The sequence below is a fragment of the Symphalangus syndactylus genome, chromosome 3 (genome assembly GCF_028878055.3).
Source record: "Symphalangus syndactylus isolate Jambi chromosome 3, NHGRI_mSymSyn1-v2.1_pri, whole genome shotgun sequence".
NCBI classification, from domain to species: domain Eukaryota; kingdom Metazoa; phylum Chordata; class Mammalia; order Primates; family Hylobatidae; genus Symphalangus; species Symphalangus syndactylus.
In genome coordinates this window covers 113,617,714-113,632,445 of record NC_072425.2, presented here as the reverse complement: position 1 = coordinate 113,632,445, position 14,732 = coordinate 113,617,714, and the positions used below count along the sequence as shown (strand labels likewise).

The window sequence follows — 14,732 nt, the reverse complement described above, 5'->3', positions numbered from 1 at the left end:
CCTGAGTTTTGCTCATTCTATTACTATCATATCTTTGAATCATAATTCAAATGCATTATTACTGGCTGCTGGCATTTGATATAAAGTTTAAAATATCTAGAATGATTCTGTTAAATTACAGTATTTTTTTCATCAAGTTGACTCAAATCTACTTTTCCATACTAGACCCAGAGGGTATGTAAAATTTAATTTGGGCTCCCTGAAATTTAAAGAAAAATCCAATGGGTATGCAATGACACTTCGAGGGGAAAATATCACACAAATTAGGATATTTTTCTTTGTGACAAAAAAAAACACAGCAACACCACTTTAAGTGTTGAACCAAATAAAACATGAGAATTCATCAGTCTTTTAAAAAACATATTCTGCCATCAGAAGGTTTGTCTTTTTTATTGCGTAAAGCACCCAGGTCTTCAGGGTGCTTTCCTCTGGTTGGGGGCTGTGTTCACAGAGCACAGCTGCATCTCTGGGGGTAGCCAGCAGGCCACAGCCAGCGCTGTGATTTCTCCTGTGTGGCTGAGCCTCAAGGTGTGGCAGGAAGACTTGCGTCTGCCCAGTGTGACACACAGCTCCAGTGACAGCAGCGGACACACTGTAATTACCTTTGCTTAGGTGGCTCGCTTACCGGGACTAACGGAGTGGCACAGATTACACTGACATCCTGAGGTCCAACTGAGGGTTAGTGTGGTCTGTGTGGACTATTGTGTACAGGAAGCAGCAGTGAGAGAGAAAAAAGGAAGAGGTTAGAGGACCAGAAACATGTTGGCTTTGAAGAGGGATTAAGGAATAGAAAAGTAGAAAATTAAATGGGGGGATTAAGGGAAACTTTGTTTTTAATGCTAGAGAATTTCCAGAGAATTTTTATATCCAAGAGTTGTGAGTATCAAGAGTCCCATAGAATAGCCAAAGAAAATACTTTATATGGAATCATACTTCAACTATAGTAGGGGATATTGTTATTTAAATAAAACCCTAAGTAATTATTTTCATTTAAGTAGAGCAGAATGGCCTTTTTCATAGGTGTGTTCTTATCCCCAAACTCATTGAGATATACACGTTAAAGATGTATACACAGCTTTTCATATGTCAATCATGCCTTGATAATTTTTTCAGAGAAGAGTCTGCAATATGCCTCCAGATACTGGTCAATTTTCCAAGCTTATCCTGGATCATTAAAGTTGAAAGCCAGAGGCCTGGGTGGGAAGTCCTGCCTCATTGTTATGGAGGACCCACAAGGCCCTACAAAGAATTCTGGGCTATAACTGGGAAGTCAATGTTTTCTCAGGTTTTTCTCTTATATATTCCACTTCATAGTCATTAAGGGAGTAAAATAAAATAAAAAATATTTTGATAAGTATTTTTAATATAATTATTTTCCTTTGTAACCCTACTTATTTTTTGGGGGGGTTACTTATTTATTTTTTGGTTTTTAAAAAATTTTTACTCTTTTTTTGAGACAGAGGCTCACTCTATCATCCAGGCTGGAGTTCAGCTCACTGCACCCTTGACATTCTGGGCTCAAGCGATTCTCCTGCCTCAGCCTCCTGAGTAGCTGGGACCACAGGTGCACACCACCACACCCAGCTTATTAAACAAAAAAATTGTAGAGCCAGGGTCTTACTACATTGCCTAGGCTGGTCTTAAACTCCTGGATTCCAGCTATCCTCCTGTCTTGGCTTCCCAAAGGGCTAGCATATTTTGGTTTTTGCATTTAAAAACAAGGGGGTCCATTTGTATTATCACATAGCCAAAAGAGTCCATGGAGCACAAAAGGTTAAGAACCTTGCTTTCGAGTCTGACATTCAACTATAGCCATCAGTAAAGGGTGCTTATAATTTATGGGAGAAGGGTTAATATTAGGAAAGGGAAGATAATAAACACATACCACAAAAGAAGAAGCAACAAAATGTAAAAACACATTCCTTAAACCAGTGGCTAAAGAACCTTCCTGACCTTTCCAGCTCTTTGTTCTGGCCCCCAAAAGCTATCACAGTCCTGATGGCCCCCAGAGCCTCTTCTGCCACGGCGCCTGCTTTTGCATAAGCAGCTAGTTCTCTGTCACTAAATGCCGAGAGTATCTGGACAGAAAAGAAACAGTGATCACTTTTGTATAGGGAGAAAAGTTTAAAGGCATTCTGGTCAACTCTTTAACCTACTTTTTCTTCCCAAACCCTCTCCTTTACCAAATATTAAAGTCGCGTAGCAAATGCCAGTGTTCTGGATCCAATGGCTGTGTCCACATCCCTCAAAGGCTATATCTGACCCACCCTGGTGATAGACTCCCCAAGAGTACTTAGGAAAAAAGAAAATCCACACATAATTCTCTAAATAGCATTCTTGGGAACACTGTCAAGTTCCACATCTACTGTTTTTCTCTGTTAGTTGTAAGGTAAAATAAAATAAAACTTCACTGCTTTGAAAGGATTTACCATTCTTTACTTTACTGTGACACAATTTTTTTTTTTTTTGAGACAGAGTCTCACTCTGTTGCCCAGACTGGAGTGCAGTGGCACGATCGCGGCTCACTGTAACCTCCACCTCCCGGTTTCAAGCGATTCTTCTGCCTCAGCCTCCCAAGTAGCTGGGACTACAAGTGCACACCACCATGCCTGGATAATTCTTTGTATTTTTAGTAGAGACAGGGTTTCACTGTGTTAGCCAGGATGGTCTCAATCTCCTGACCTCGTGATCCACCCACTTTGGCCTTGTGTCACAATTTTTAATTACTATAAAAACAATACTTCCAGACCTCCTCATGGGCATTCTGCTAAATAATAAGATAGCCAGACAAGATGTTGCAGGAGAAAAGCAAAGGAAGAATCAAAACAAAAGAGATACAAGTAGTTCACTGTGTAAATCATCAACCCCAGAATGAACAAAAATTGCCAGTAAAATTTTTCAACTCTGAAGTGTTGGCTAAAGCAGAATACATTTTGTGTATTTTATTGCAAGGCAAAACTGGCAGAATGCCACTTAACCATCACAGGTAATGATTAAAATAAATAGAACAAATCCAAACTCTATTTAAAATTTTTATGTTCATGCAATAATTTGAGGGTAATTCCTTAACCAACGGTAACTGAAGTAAGAACTGTGAATTTTTTTTTTTTTTTTGAGACGAAGTCTCACTCTGTCACCCAAGCTGGAGTGAAGTGGCATGATCTTGGCTCACTGCGACCTCCACCTCCTGGGTTCAGCGATTCTCCTGTCTCAGCCTCCTGAGTAGCTGGGATTACAGTCATGTGCCACCACGCAAGGCTAGTTTTTCTTATTTTTAGTAGAGACAGAGTTTTGCCATGTTGTCCAGGCTGGTCTCAAACTCCTGACCTCAAGTGATCTATGTACCTTGGCCTCCCAAAGAACCGGGATACAGGAATGAGTCACCACACCCAGCCTGTGACATTTTGGATTATGTTAAAAATTAATTTCCTTACTAAAGCATCATATTAACACCATGTTACTGGATGTAGTTTCAACTGACATTTAATGTAGACCTGCACAGGTACAAGTATGAGACTTCTGCATATTAAAGATTACTGTGTGCAGGGGTTAACACACATAAAAATGCCCAGCTTTCACATACCTTTGCCCAAATGGCTGCAGAGAGTCCCAGAATAGGACTGATGGCCATTACCACAAGGGTGAGCTTCCATCCTCTGATGAATCCCACTATGAATCCTGCAAAAAACGTGGCTACTGCTTGAAAGAACATTCCAACCTTGTCACCAATTCCTTCACTGATTTTGGAGATGTCACTAAAAAAGATCACACCTAAGTGGTTACAGGCAGGAGGTTTCAGTTAGAAAGATGAAGTAGACATCCAACAAACACATAGACAAGTAAAATTTGTTCACTGACTGCAAGCCTCTTTCAGAGTCTTAGCCTCTTGAATAACATCTTCCCCACCTAAACACCGCACAAAGGAAGAAATTCAGGATTAATCAATGCTTCTAATAAGTATCATTAAGTTGATACTATTAAATGAGTCATTCCTATGAGAGAAGCATTAACATTTTGAGCATACAAATCTATCTGTTTAAAAGCAAGAATTAAGAAGAACATTGCAACAATAATAAGCAACAGTAATAGGGAAATATTACTGCATTTCTTCTTACAGGGAAGTAATAGGGAAGAGATCTTTGCTTCTACTCTTGTCCCTATTCTCAACCCAGTCTATTCTCAACACAGCAGCCAGTGGGATGCTTTGAAAATGCAAGTCTGACCATGTTACTCCTCACCTCAGACACTTCCAACAGCTGCCATTTCATTGGGTGAAAGCTGAAGTCTTTGTGGAGGTTTACAAGGCCCTAAATGTCTTGCTCTTCCCTCTTTTTTTTTTTTTTTTTTTTGACTTATTTGCTCAGGATGCCCTTGCCAGGACTCCCAGTCAGGAAAGTTTATCATCTATCTCCCCCTACTGGAATGTAAGCACCAAAAGGACAGAGATCTGTGCTTTGTTCACTGATACATTATGAACACATAGAATGGTACTTAGCACATGAAACACCCTCAAATATTTGTTGAATAAGTGAAGAGTCGACAATTACTAAAGCAAGTCTCTTTGTAAATTAATTCAATCAACTATTCATTCATTCAACCATCTTTACTGAGAGTCTAGCACCTGTCAGGTCCCCCAGTAGAAAGTTCCATGAGAAATAAACAGGTATAAGATGTGAGTTCAGTCCTCAAATAAACCTACTGTGCACCTTGGGGGAAAGCCAACATGCAATGGCATAGGCTACAGATGCTGCTAGACATGGCTGCCAGATGATTGATTTCTAATATAGATCAGATGCTCAGTCTAGTAACATTTTTCATTTAAAATCTTTCCTTGACATTTTCACACAGTAATTAATTTCTATATGAAAGTGTGACATTAACAATGTACCTACTCTGTTAGCCGCGTATTGAGTTCAGTGGTGTTGTTGATGTCAAACCATCCTATTTCCTGTCGTAGAATAGCATGAAAAAACTTTTGCCTAATTTTCCTGATCTGTCGACCAGCTGCCAAAGTCCAAAATGAAACTTGTATATAGGCAGCAACAAGAACTCCAGCACCCAATCCTGAGTAGTAATATGCATATCTGAAAAAAAAAGAGAAAGGCTCTATTAAATACCTTCTCTTTTCTTTTCTTTTCTTTTCTTTCTTTTCTTTTCTTTTCTCTTTTCTTTTCTTCTTTTCTTTTCTCTTTTCTTTTCTTTTCTTTTCTTTTCTTTTCTTTTCTTTTCTTTTCTTTTCTTTTCTTTTCTTTTCTTGAGACTGAGTCTCACTCTGTCACCCAGGCTGGAGTGCAGTGGCACCATCTCAGCTCACTGCAACCTCCGCCTCCTGGATTCAAGTGATTCTCCTGCCTCAGCCTCCCAAGTAGCTGGCATTACAGGCATGCACCACCATACCTGGCTAATTTTTGTATTTTTAGTGGAGATGGGGTTTCACCATGTTGGCCAGGCTGGTCTCGAACTCCTGACCTCAGGTGATCTGCTCACCTTGGCCTCCCAAAGTGCTGGGATTACAGCATGAGCCACCGCCCCCACCATCTTTATTCATCTCTTTCAGGAGAAATTTTCAGAACTAGAAATTAATCAATTTACTAAACTGATAACAAAAACTATATAGGACCTTATAACAAACAGACATTACATTTTTCTTTTTTTAAATTATAAAATGATGAGCTCCATGATGGCAAATCTATTTACTTGAACTGTTAGCCAAAGAAAATGGATAAATTTTTGTTGTTAACTGCAGAAAAGTTAACGATTTGTTTTTAACTGATATTGATAACTTGTGGATACAATTTAACTCCTCTTTCATAATTATATTCTAGACTTGTATATCTTATTGTACTGAAAAGTTCACTACTATTTACATATAGTAATAAGCAGATTGAACATGTGAAATCGCCCTTTCCATATTGGTTTTTCTGCATTCTTTATAAAAAGAACCAAAAAACTTTGTTCCTATTTGTCAGAATTTGAAATATTTAAAAAAAGTTATAATAAAATGTCATGAATTCAAACGAATTTGGAATGAAGGTTTTACCAAATTAGTAGAAAGTTAGTATTTTTAAAAATAATAAGTACATATCAATACTTTCAAATTTTTATTATCTAATTTTACAAACTGCTTCCAGATAGACACCTTTCAGGCCTTTTAGCGTACAGACAGCATTCGTTACAATCAGCAACATTGCTATGCAGACATACAAACATCATGCTTACAGGCTTTAGAGATTTCTATTGAGAAACTAGAAGGAGGAGAAAATGCCATAAATGATATTATTGGATCAAATGACAAAATTGGAATATAGATGTTATATTAGATAAAAGTATTGAAATTTACTGAAGCCAATAGCTGTACCGTGATTATGTAAGAAAATATCCTTATTCTTAGGAGTCATACTGCAGTAAAGGGCCATGATGTGTGCATCTTACTTTAAATTGGGATTTGGGAGCAAAAATGATAACAATAGGTGAATCTGGGTAAAGAGTACACGTTATTTGTATATTCTTATAACTGTAATTGGAAATTATATTCAAATGAAACTTTAAAAAAGTACACCATATATATGAGTTACCTAGTCATTTCTTCTTCCAGAATTTTGCCTGGATTTAGCAGCGACAATGAAAAGTTCACTAAATTAAAAAATAAAATAAAACATGTTAAAAGATCAAACTATTAATAGGCATTGCCAGGTTTTAAAAAATCTGTTAATAATTTAAATGTATGAAAGCTAGAAGATGCTGTTATAAAGTTTCTCTGTAAAAAACACTTTTCTTTGCACACTTAAGTGCATTCTTTTCACTTTACTCAAGTAAAGAGCCCAAGGGTTTAGGTACTGGACATTAAGGGCCAAGAAAGGGGAAGATAAGCCCTCCCAGGTCTTTCCCCCCTCCTGGCGGTCTCAGCCTTTAGCAAAGCAGCCTTCTAAGGAGGCACAGAGGAGCCACTGAAGAGACAAGGAAGCCACAAAACACACAGAAGACAGAGGAGGGAATAAGAAATATTTAAAATAGAAAACACAGGATTTAAGAGGCATTTTTTTTTTGGTGGCTCAAAGCACTTTATAGATACTTCAATAAATTTTATTTTTATATCTGTGTATTTTTTCTTTACACGTCTCATATGACATAAGTAAGGGAAAGGCTAAGTTACATCCATCACAAAGGAGAAAAAACTAGACAGGGAAGATAACTTAGTTGCTCAAAGGCAGGTCAGTGATCACTGGCAATTGGTGAACATCCTGCATTCCGCCTCTTGTTTACCAGCACTGCTGTATTCTAGTATTTTTGAAGCAGTATTAATTGGAAAGAAATCTATTGTCTATTAATTTGAGCTAATTTGATAAAATGTCAATGTATCTTTCCTGATTTTCATGTTTTAATAATAGCTAATGTTTATTGAGCATTTGTTCAATACCAGGCACTGCTCTGAATACTTTAGGTGTGTTAATTCATTTAATTATCTTATGAGGTGAGACTATTTTACAAACCCCATTTTATAGAAGAGGAAATGGAGGCACAGATAAATAAAGTAACTTATTCAATGTCATACAGCTAGTAAGTGGCAGAGCTGAAAGTCAGCCCAGGCAATTTGGCCTATGTTCGTAACACTATACTATACTGATTTAGTCATGTGACGATGACTTATTTTTACTTTTTAGAAAACACAAATGAAAAAATAAGAAACAGCCTACCTCTACCGCATTCACAAAATAATAGGATAAAATATCACCACAGCATTGTTGAGAAAACACATCAGGGTACATATTTCTTATTTTCCACGGTCCTAGGAGAGAAATTGGTCTCTTTGTTCCTTTGCCATGTGTAAATAGCCCAGGGGTCATGTTTTCATGGTGCTGTGTATCCTCCTTATCTTTTTACAAAGAAAGATAAGGTCGAAACTTATTTAAAACTCAAACTACTGTCAGGATCAATTACCAGGCATCTGGCCCCAACTGCAGCATAATCTTTCCCCCAGGATTATAATTTCTACTGATGTTCACAGTGAAATTTCTGATTATTAATCTAGCTCTTTATAAGCTATCAGAACCATGAAGATTCATACCCTATTTTACTTTTCATCTTGTCAGTTCATTTCTGTGTGTTCATTTCCATCCTGAAGTTTTAAATAAGGCAAATTGGAACAGTGTTTGGAACTAGAGGCAGGTAAGCTATTCTAAAGCTGTGGCATTTGTAAAAATCACTGTGGTTTATTTCCCTGAACTGAAAAATTGGGTGAAATCTTACATAAGTTTTTCCTCTCTTTCAACACCTACCTCAAACTTTTAAATTCTCTCAATAAGGATACTGATATGGTTTGGATGTTTGTTCCCTCCAAATCTCACGTTGAAACGTGATCCTCAGTGTTGGAGGTGGGGCCTGATGGGAGGTGTTTGGGTCAAGGGGACAGATCCCACATGAATGGCTTGGTGCCCTCCCTGAGATAATGAGCGAGTTCTCACTCAGTTCATGTGACAGCTGGTTGTTAAGAAGAGCCTGGCCTCTCCCTCCTGCTCCCTCTCTCTCCATGTGACCCATCTGCTCCCCATTCACCTTCCCTCATTGAGTAAAAGCTTCCTGAGGCTTCGCCAGAAGCCCCAAACAGATGTGGGTACCGTACTTTTACAGCCTGCCAAACCATGAGCCAAATAAATATATTTTCTTTATAAATTACCCAGTCTCAGGTATTCCTTCATAGCAACATAAAATGGACTAACACAGATACCAACTCAAACTGACTCTTCCTCCTAGGAAAGAATCTATGAGAGTTCCAGATTGGACCCGCTCATTTCTCAAGAGTCCCAAGAATGGAAATCTAGTGCTGGGTTAGTAACCCGAGGAGCCCCAGAGTCCCTGGGGAAAATCAGAGTTTCTGCTGCCTGGGACAAAGGTGAACTAAATGTATGTTGGTGTGTTGCCTGAAAAGTCATGGCATGCTAGATCTGAAAAGAACCTAGTCCTGGTCTTGTCAGATGCTACCTGTTCTGCTTCAGTCTCATAAATGATATCTACATGGTCATTTGGCTTGGTGGTTCTTAATGCTGTCTGTGCATTAGAATTACATGGGGAGCTTAAGAATTACAGATGTTCAGGCTCCACTCAAGCCCAATGCAGCCAGAATCTCTGGTTGAGTCCAGAGCATCACATTTTTATAAAGTGTCTCCCGCCAGGCCCGGTGGCTCACACCTGTAATTATGGCACTTTGGGAGGCTGAGGCGGGAGGATCGCTTGAGGCCAGGAGTTTGAGACCAGCCTGGGCAACGTGGTGAAACCCACCTTTACAAAAAGTTGACCGGGCATGGTGGCAGGTGCCTGTAGTCCCAGCTACTCAGGAGGCTGAAGCAGGAGGATTACTCCAGCTCAAGGCTGGAGTGAGCTTTGATCACTTCACTGTGCTCTAGCCTGGGCAACAGAGCAAGATCCTGTCTCAAAAAAGAAAAAGTACCCTGGTTGATTCTAATATGCCAGGATGGAGAACTTATACCCCAGTCCACCTGAATGCCTCCCATAGTAAGGAACTGGGGAACTCCTGAAGCTGCCTGTTCATTTTAGAGAGTACCTATATTAACTATCTATTTTACAGATGAAGAGACAGAGTGGGTTGTTTCATTTCCAAGTTCTTATAGCTAGTTTCTCCCAATATTTATTGATCATTTACTATGTTCCAGACACTTTACACAAATCATCTCACTTAATTCTATCAGTAAATTTATGCTTACCTTTCAAAGGTGAGAACAGTAAGGATTATAGAGGATAAGAGACTTGCTCATGGTCACACAGCTCATGGGTGAAGGGTCTGAATAAGCAGTGTATACATTAAGGATTAGATAGGGCAACATAGTCCTCATTTTCACTTTTGAGTCTCAAAGTAAATCAATGTCTGCCTTCCCTGATTCTGCCCAAGACTTCTTTTTTTTTCAAAGGGGAAGAAAGAGAGGTATCCATCACCTCAAGCATCTCTCCTTTCTTTGTGTTACACACAATCCAATTATATTCTTTTAGTTATTTTTAAATGTTGCCTAGGACTTTTACCACATAGAACTATTCATCATAAAATAAAGAGCTGGTGTTTGTTCAGGCACCCTAGGCACTATGGACAGTTACGAAGATATCTTGGAGACTCAAAATGGCATTTTTCCCCTCAACCAAGAGGCAATGCAAGGACAATCAGGGTGCAGCTATTTCCCCGCAGAATTTTCTAGACTATTATAGTCAAAGAGACAGCATAAAAGATATCAAGTCCTTGACACTCTGCGGAAAAACTGTTTTCTCCAACTCTGTCCTTAATGTTTTGGATGCAGAATGTTGTGTGCATAGTTTCTGCACAACTGACTCATTGTGAGGGAACAACCCTGTCCTGGAGTGGCTTTATTCTGTTGACAAGGACGAGCTTTGCTCACAATAAGTCATTGTCAGACCCTCTTGTAATATAAACCTTTTTTCTTCTAACATGCCTTTCTCATTTGGCTCCTATTAAGTCTGGTTGTCCAAGCATCCAACAATTCTAAAGAATAGACTAAGTAAACATCTCTATGAGATACGCTGGAACCTCAGCTAAGTACCTCACTCTATCTGTTCCCAACCCCAATGATTTTTGTTAAACTCTACAACTCTCAACACATCAATAAACAGTCTGGATTTAGAGTGAGTATCCTTTAAAGATTTCATTGTCTTCAAAGAGGTATGAGAATATTATTTTTACAAATGACCAAAGAGTGGATACTGGAAATTCATAACATTTGAGGAACTTCCCATTCTAAATAGTCCACAGCATCCAGTAAGCCTAATGAGAAACATGGCTACAGGAGTGTTTATAATTCGGAGGCTACCAAAACAAAGTTGGCAACTCTCACGAGTTTATCTCTGCGTCAACCACAGTTCTGTAAGTGACTTGCTTGTGCCATTCCCCAGAGAGACCTTGAATTTGGCACCTCTCTGCCATGTCCAGCTTAAAGCCATTTGGTTTCATAATTAGGCACAAGTTAAAAAAAAAAAAAAGCAAATTGCTCCAAATAAGAAAGTTAGGAATTATTCTGGTATTAGTAAAAACAAAAGAACTAATAAAATTGGTCCAAAAGAGAAATGATGTGTGATAAGTGAATTGCATTGCTTTAATCTGACTTTAAAAATTTTAATTGTGATAAAATACATTACATAAAGTTTGCCATGTTAACTATTTTTAAGTGTACAGTTCAGTACTGTTAAGTATATTCACACTGTTGTCCAGCCAACCTCCAGAACTTTTTCATCTTGCAAAATTGAAATTCTATACCCATTAAACCACAGCTCCCCACTGCTCCTCCCCACAACCCCTATTAACCACCATTCCACTTGCGTTCTTATGAATTTTACTCTAGATACCTCATAAAAGTAGAATCGAACAGTATTTATCTTTTTTTGAGTGGCTTATTTTATTTAGCGTCATGTCCTCAAGGTTCATCTATGACGTAACATGTGTCAGAAGTTATTTCCCTTTAAAAGGCTGAATAATATTCCATTGTATGTATCTACTATATCTTATTTTTCCATTCATCTGTTAATCTGATTTTTTTAACACTGTGTAGAAGCCATTTAAAAAAATTTTTTACTTTAAATTTATTTTTTCTTGGTAAAGGTGTATACGTCAACAGTTACAAGTGAGAACACGGGAAGACATCACACCCACCCATTTTCAAAGCCACTCACTTTCCCTCCCTAGAAGTAATCATCAGTTTCTCTACATTATTTCACAGATATTTTATGGACATACAAGTGCTTGGCTGGAAGGCTAATGTGAGTCGCCAAGAGATAATATCTGCGACACTTGAAAAGAGGTGCTAGACCATACATGAACAGATAAAGTTGGGTCTTATTCCACAAAAATATTCCATTGGTGCTCTAATAAATGGCGCTTTATGGTTTGAAAATCAGGAAATGTGAAACCCAAAGATAATTTCAAAGTAGGGGCAGTGGAGATATGCTGCTGACAATTCAGGAGTTGGAGAAGCATCTTTGTAGTTTCTTTGATTTTTTTTTCCAGATGAAATAAGATGGAAATCAAAGGCAGCTGGTATAAGTTCCTATACAGTCATTGTCCTGCCACTAAAGGGATGGGTGAGAAACCCAGCTCCACATCTGGAAGGTCAGACCACTTAATAGACCCTTGAGCATTAATGTGTATAAATGCATCTCTGATTCCCTGTGGGGAAGGAAAGGTCTCGCTAAAATACCATTGCTAATTCAGTGGGTCCAGGATGTGGCCTGGGGGTCTGCATTTCTTTTTTATTTTCTTTTTAAAATAATTTCAATTTTTATTTTAGATTCAGGGGGTATATGTGCAGGTCTGTTACATGGGGATACTGTGTGATGCTGAGGTTTGGGATATGAACGATTGTGTCACCCAGGTATTGAGCATAGTACCTAGTATTTGGTTTTTCAACACTTCCTGCCCTCCCTCCCCTCTCTAGTAGATCTCAGTGTCTATTGTTCTCATCTTTATGTCAATGTGTTACCCAATGCTTAGCTCCCATTTATTAGTGAGAATATGCAGTATTTGGTTTTCTGTTCTTGTGTTAATTTGCTTAGGATAATTGCCTCCAGCTGTATCCATGTTGCTGGAAAGGACAAAATTTTATATTTATTTATTTATTTATTTATTTATTTATTTATTTTGAGACAAGGTCTTGCACTGTCACCCAGGCTGGAGTGCAGTGGCACCATCTCGGCTCACTACAACTTCCACCTCCTGGGTTCAAGCAATTCTCCAGCCTCAACTTCCCAAGTAGCTGGTGATTTTGTACTTTTTATAGGTGTGTAGTATTCCATAAAAAATAGATTTTTAACTGAGGTGTCTTAATATGGGCATCATCCTGCTCTATATGTATATAACATGAATATGTTGTAGATCTGTAGATTTTCTAGGAAAACAAATAGACAATAGAAAATTCCTACCTCTCTCATTTCTTTAAAGACTTTTTTTTTTTTTCTTGAGACAGAGTTTTGCTCTTGTTGCCCAGGCTGGAGTGCAATGGCACGATCTCAGCCCACCGCAACCTCCACCTCCTGGGTTCAAGCGATTCTCCTGCCTCAGCCTCCAGAGTAGCTGGGATTGCAGGCATGAGCCACCATGCCTGGCTAATTTTGTATTTTTAGTAGAGATGGGGTTTCTCCACAATGGTCAGGCTGGTCTCGAACTCCCAAACTCAAAACTTAATTGCCACCACCTTGGCCTCCCAAAGTGCTGGGATTACAGGTGTGAACCACCACACCCGGCCTCTTTAAAGACTTTTTAAACTATCTGTCCTACCACAACTTCACAGTGTTTATGTTAAAGTTTTGGTCACTAGTCACAAATAAGCAATCCATTTAAAACTTTCCCAAGCACTTTTTTTTCCTAATCATCTATATTGACACTATACTATATATGATAATGAGCATGGTTTGGATGGCAGAAAGACCAGCAGTGTAACTATGGACAAGTTATTTGCCCTCTCCAAGCCTTGGTTTTGTCATCTATCACAGAAGATAACATTACTTACTGTGTAGTATTGTTCTTGTGAGGGTAAAGTGGAATAATGTATGTAAAGTGCTCAGCATAGGACCTAGCACATAGTAAGCACAATGAAAAATCACCATTATTGTTATTTTTATTATGAAGAGGTTTTTTTCAGAAACAATATTACTTGAGAATAAATAAATAAACTTTTATAGGAGTTTGCTTTAAATATTCAAAGGATGCTTTTACTGGATTTTTAAAAGGCATTAATATTTATCAATATTTATGTAAACATATTCTGTTGTATTAATTAAGCAATCCTATTCTTTTAGGAATTATACATGAGGCCTACAATAGTAACTAAATATGTAGTTCTCAGTCAGTGAACACTGTAAATTCTTATTCAGTGCTGTCTAAATGACAGAGTAATTTTTCTTACATGTCTTTGCTAAGAAAGCTGCCTTTCCTTTTACCAGTGTTTTGAAAATATTCTACCATCTGTGCAACAGTAAAGCTTCACTCAGTCTTCTCCAGCCCAGTGCCCACAAGGTCTCTTAGAGAAAAGAGGTTTCAGGCTTGGTAGAAAGCATGAAAATTTTCCTTTCTATGTTGAATTTGGTTACTGTGAAAATAACCATGTCTATTGGAATCCCACCCTAATGCTATTGTCAGGGCCTCTAGTATCGATAATATTAACTTATGGGACTCTTTTGGCTCTTCAGTAATTATAGTCCTTTGGGTGAATTCCAAGGGACATATTGAATCCATTCACTCTTTCATGAAATGCCATCTCAAGTTCCAGTCAATCTGGTTGATCCAAAATTAGAGACAGAAAATGGGTATAATTTTTTTTTAAGGTGAAGGGGAGAGAAGAAAAGAAAACCCAGAAACAGATCTACAAGCTAAACACAGCTAAGAAGTACTGCCATGTTTAACTGATGTGCTTTGAAACTCATCAGCAATTACTAACGGGATGGATACTGCATAGAGATACTCTCATTACATTTCCACTGTTCTCAAGTAGAGTGACTTCCTTACTTTATTTAGAAGCTTCCTGTGTATTTCCTTCACCTGTATTAAAAGTCAAACAACAATACACGTGTTTCTTTAAATTTAAATGAGTACTTGAACAAGTTTCTGAGAATTTTACAACCCCTTCTATGATATCTGGAGTCAACCAGATATCCAAATCATTAAATAAGACAGTAATGAATAGCAAAATCAACTCCCAAACTTTTACCCAGTTAAAGAAATGCTG

The 14,732-nt window shown here is 38.1% G+C and overlaps 1 protein-coding gene across 3 annotated transcripts in view; it reads right to left on the bottom strand.

Annotated features, from left to right (window-relative positions):
• The window catches only part of ABCB4 (ATP binding cassette subfamily B member 4), an 83,115-nt gene that overhangs the window by 55,353 nt on the left and 13,030 nt on the right, over positions 1–14,732 (bottom strand). For all 3 annotated transcript variants that reach the window (XM_055272841.2, XM_055272842.2, XM_055272843.2), the window contains exons 5-8: positions 6,576–6,633; positions 4,893–5,084; positions 3,584–3,755; positions 1,954–2,078 (exon numbers count right to left, since the gene is read on the bottom strand). In XM_055272841.2, coding sequence (XP_055128816.1) covers positions 1,954–2,078; positions 3,584–3,755; positions 4,893–5,084; positions 6,576–6,633 — 547 coding nt within the window. The remainder of the gene's footprint in view (positions 1–1,953; positions 2,079–3,583; positions 3,756–4,892; positions 5,085–6,575; positions 6,634–14,732) is intronic.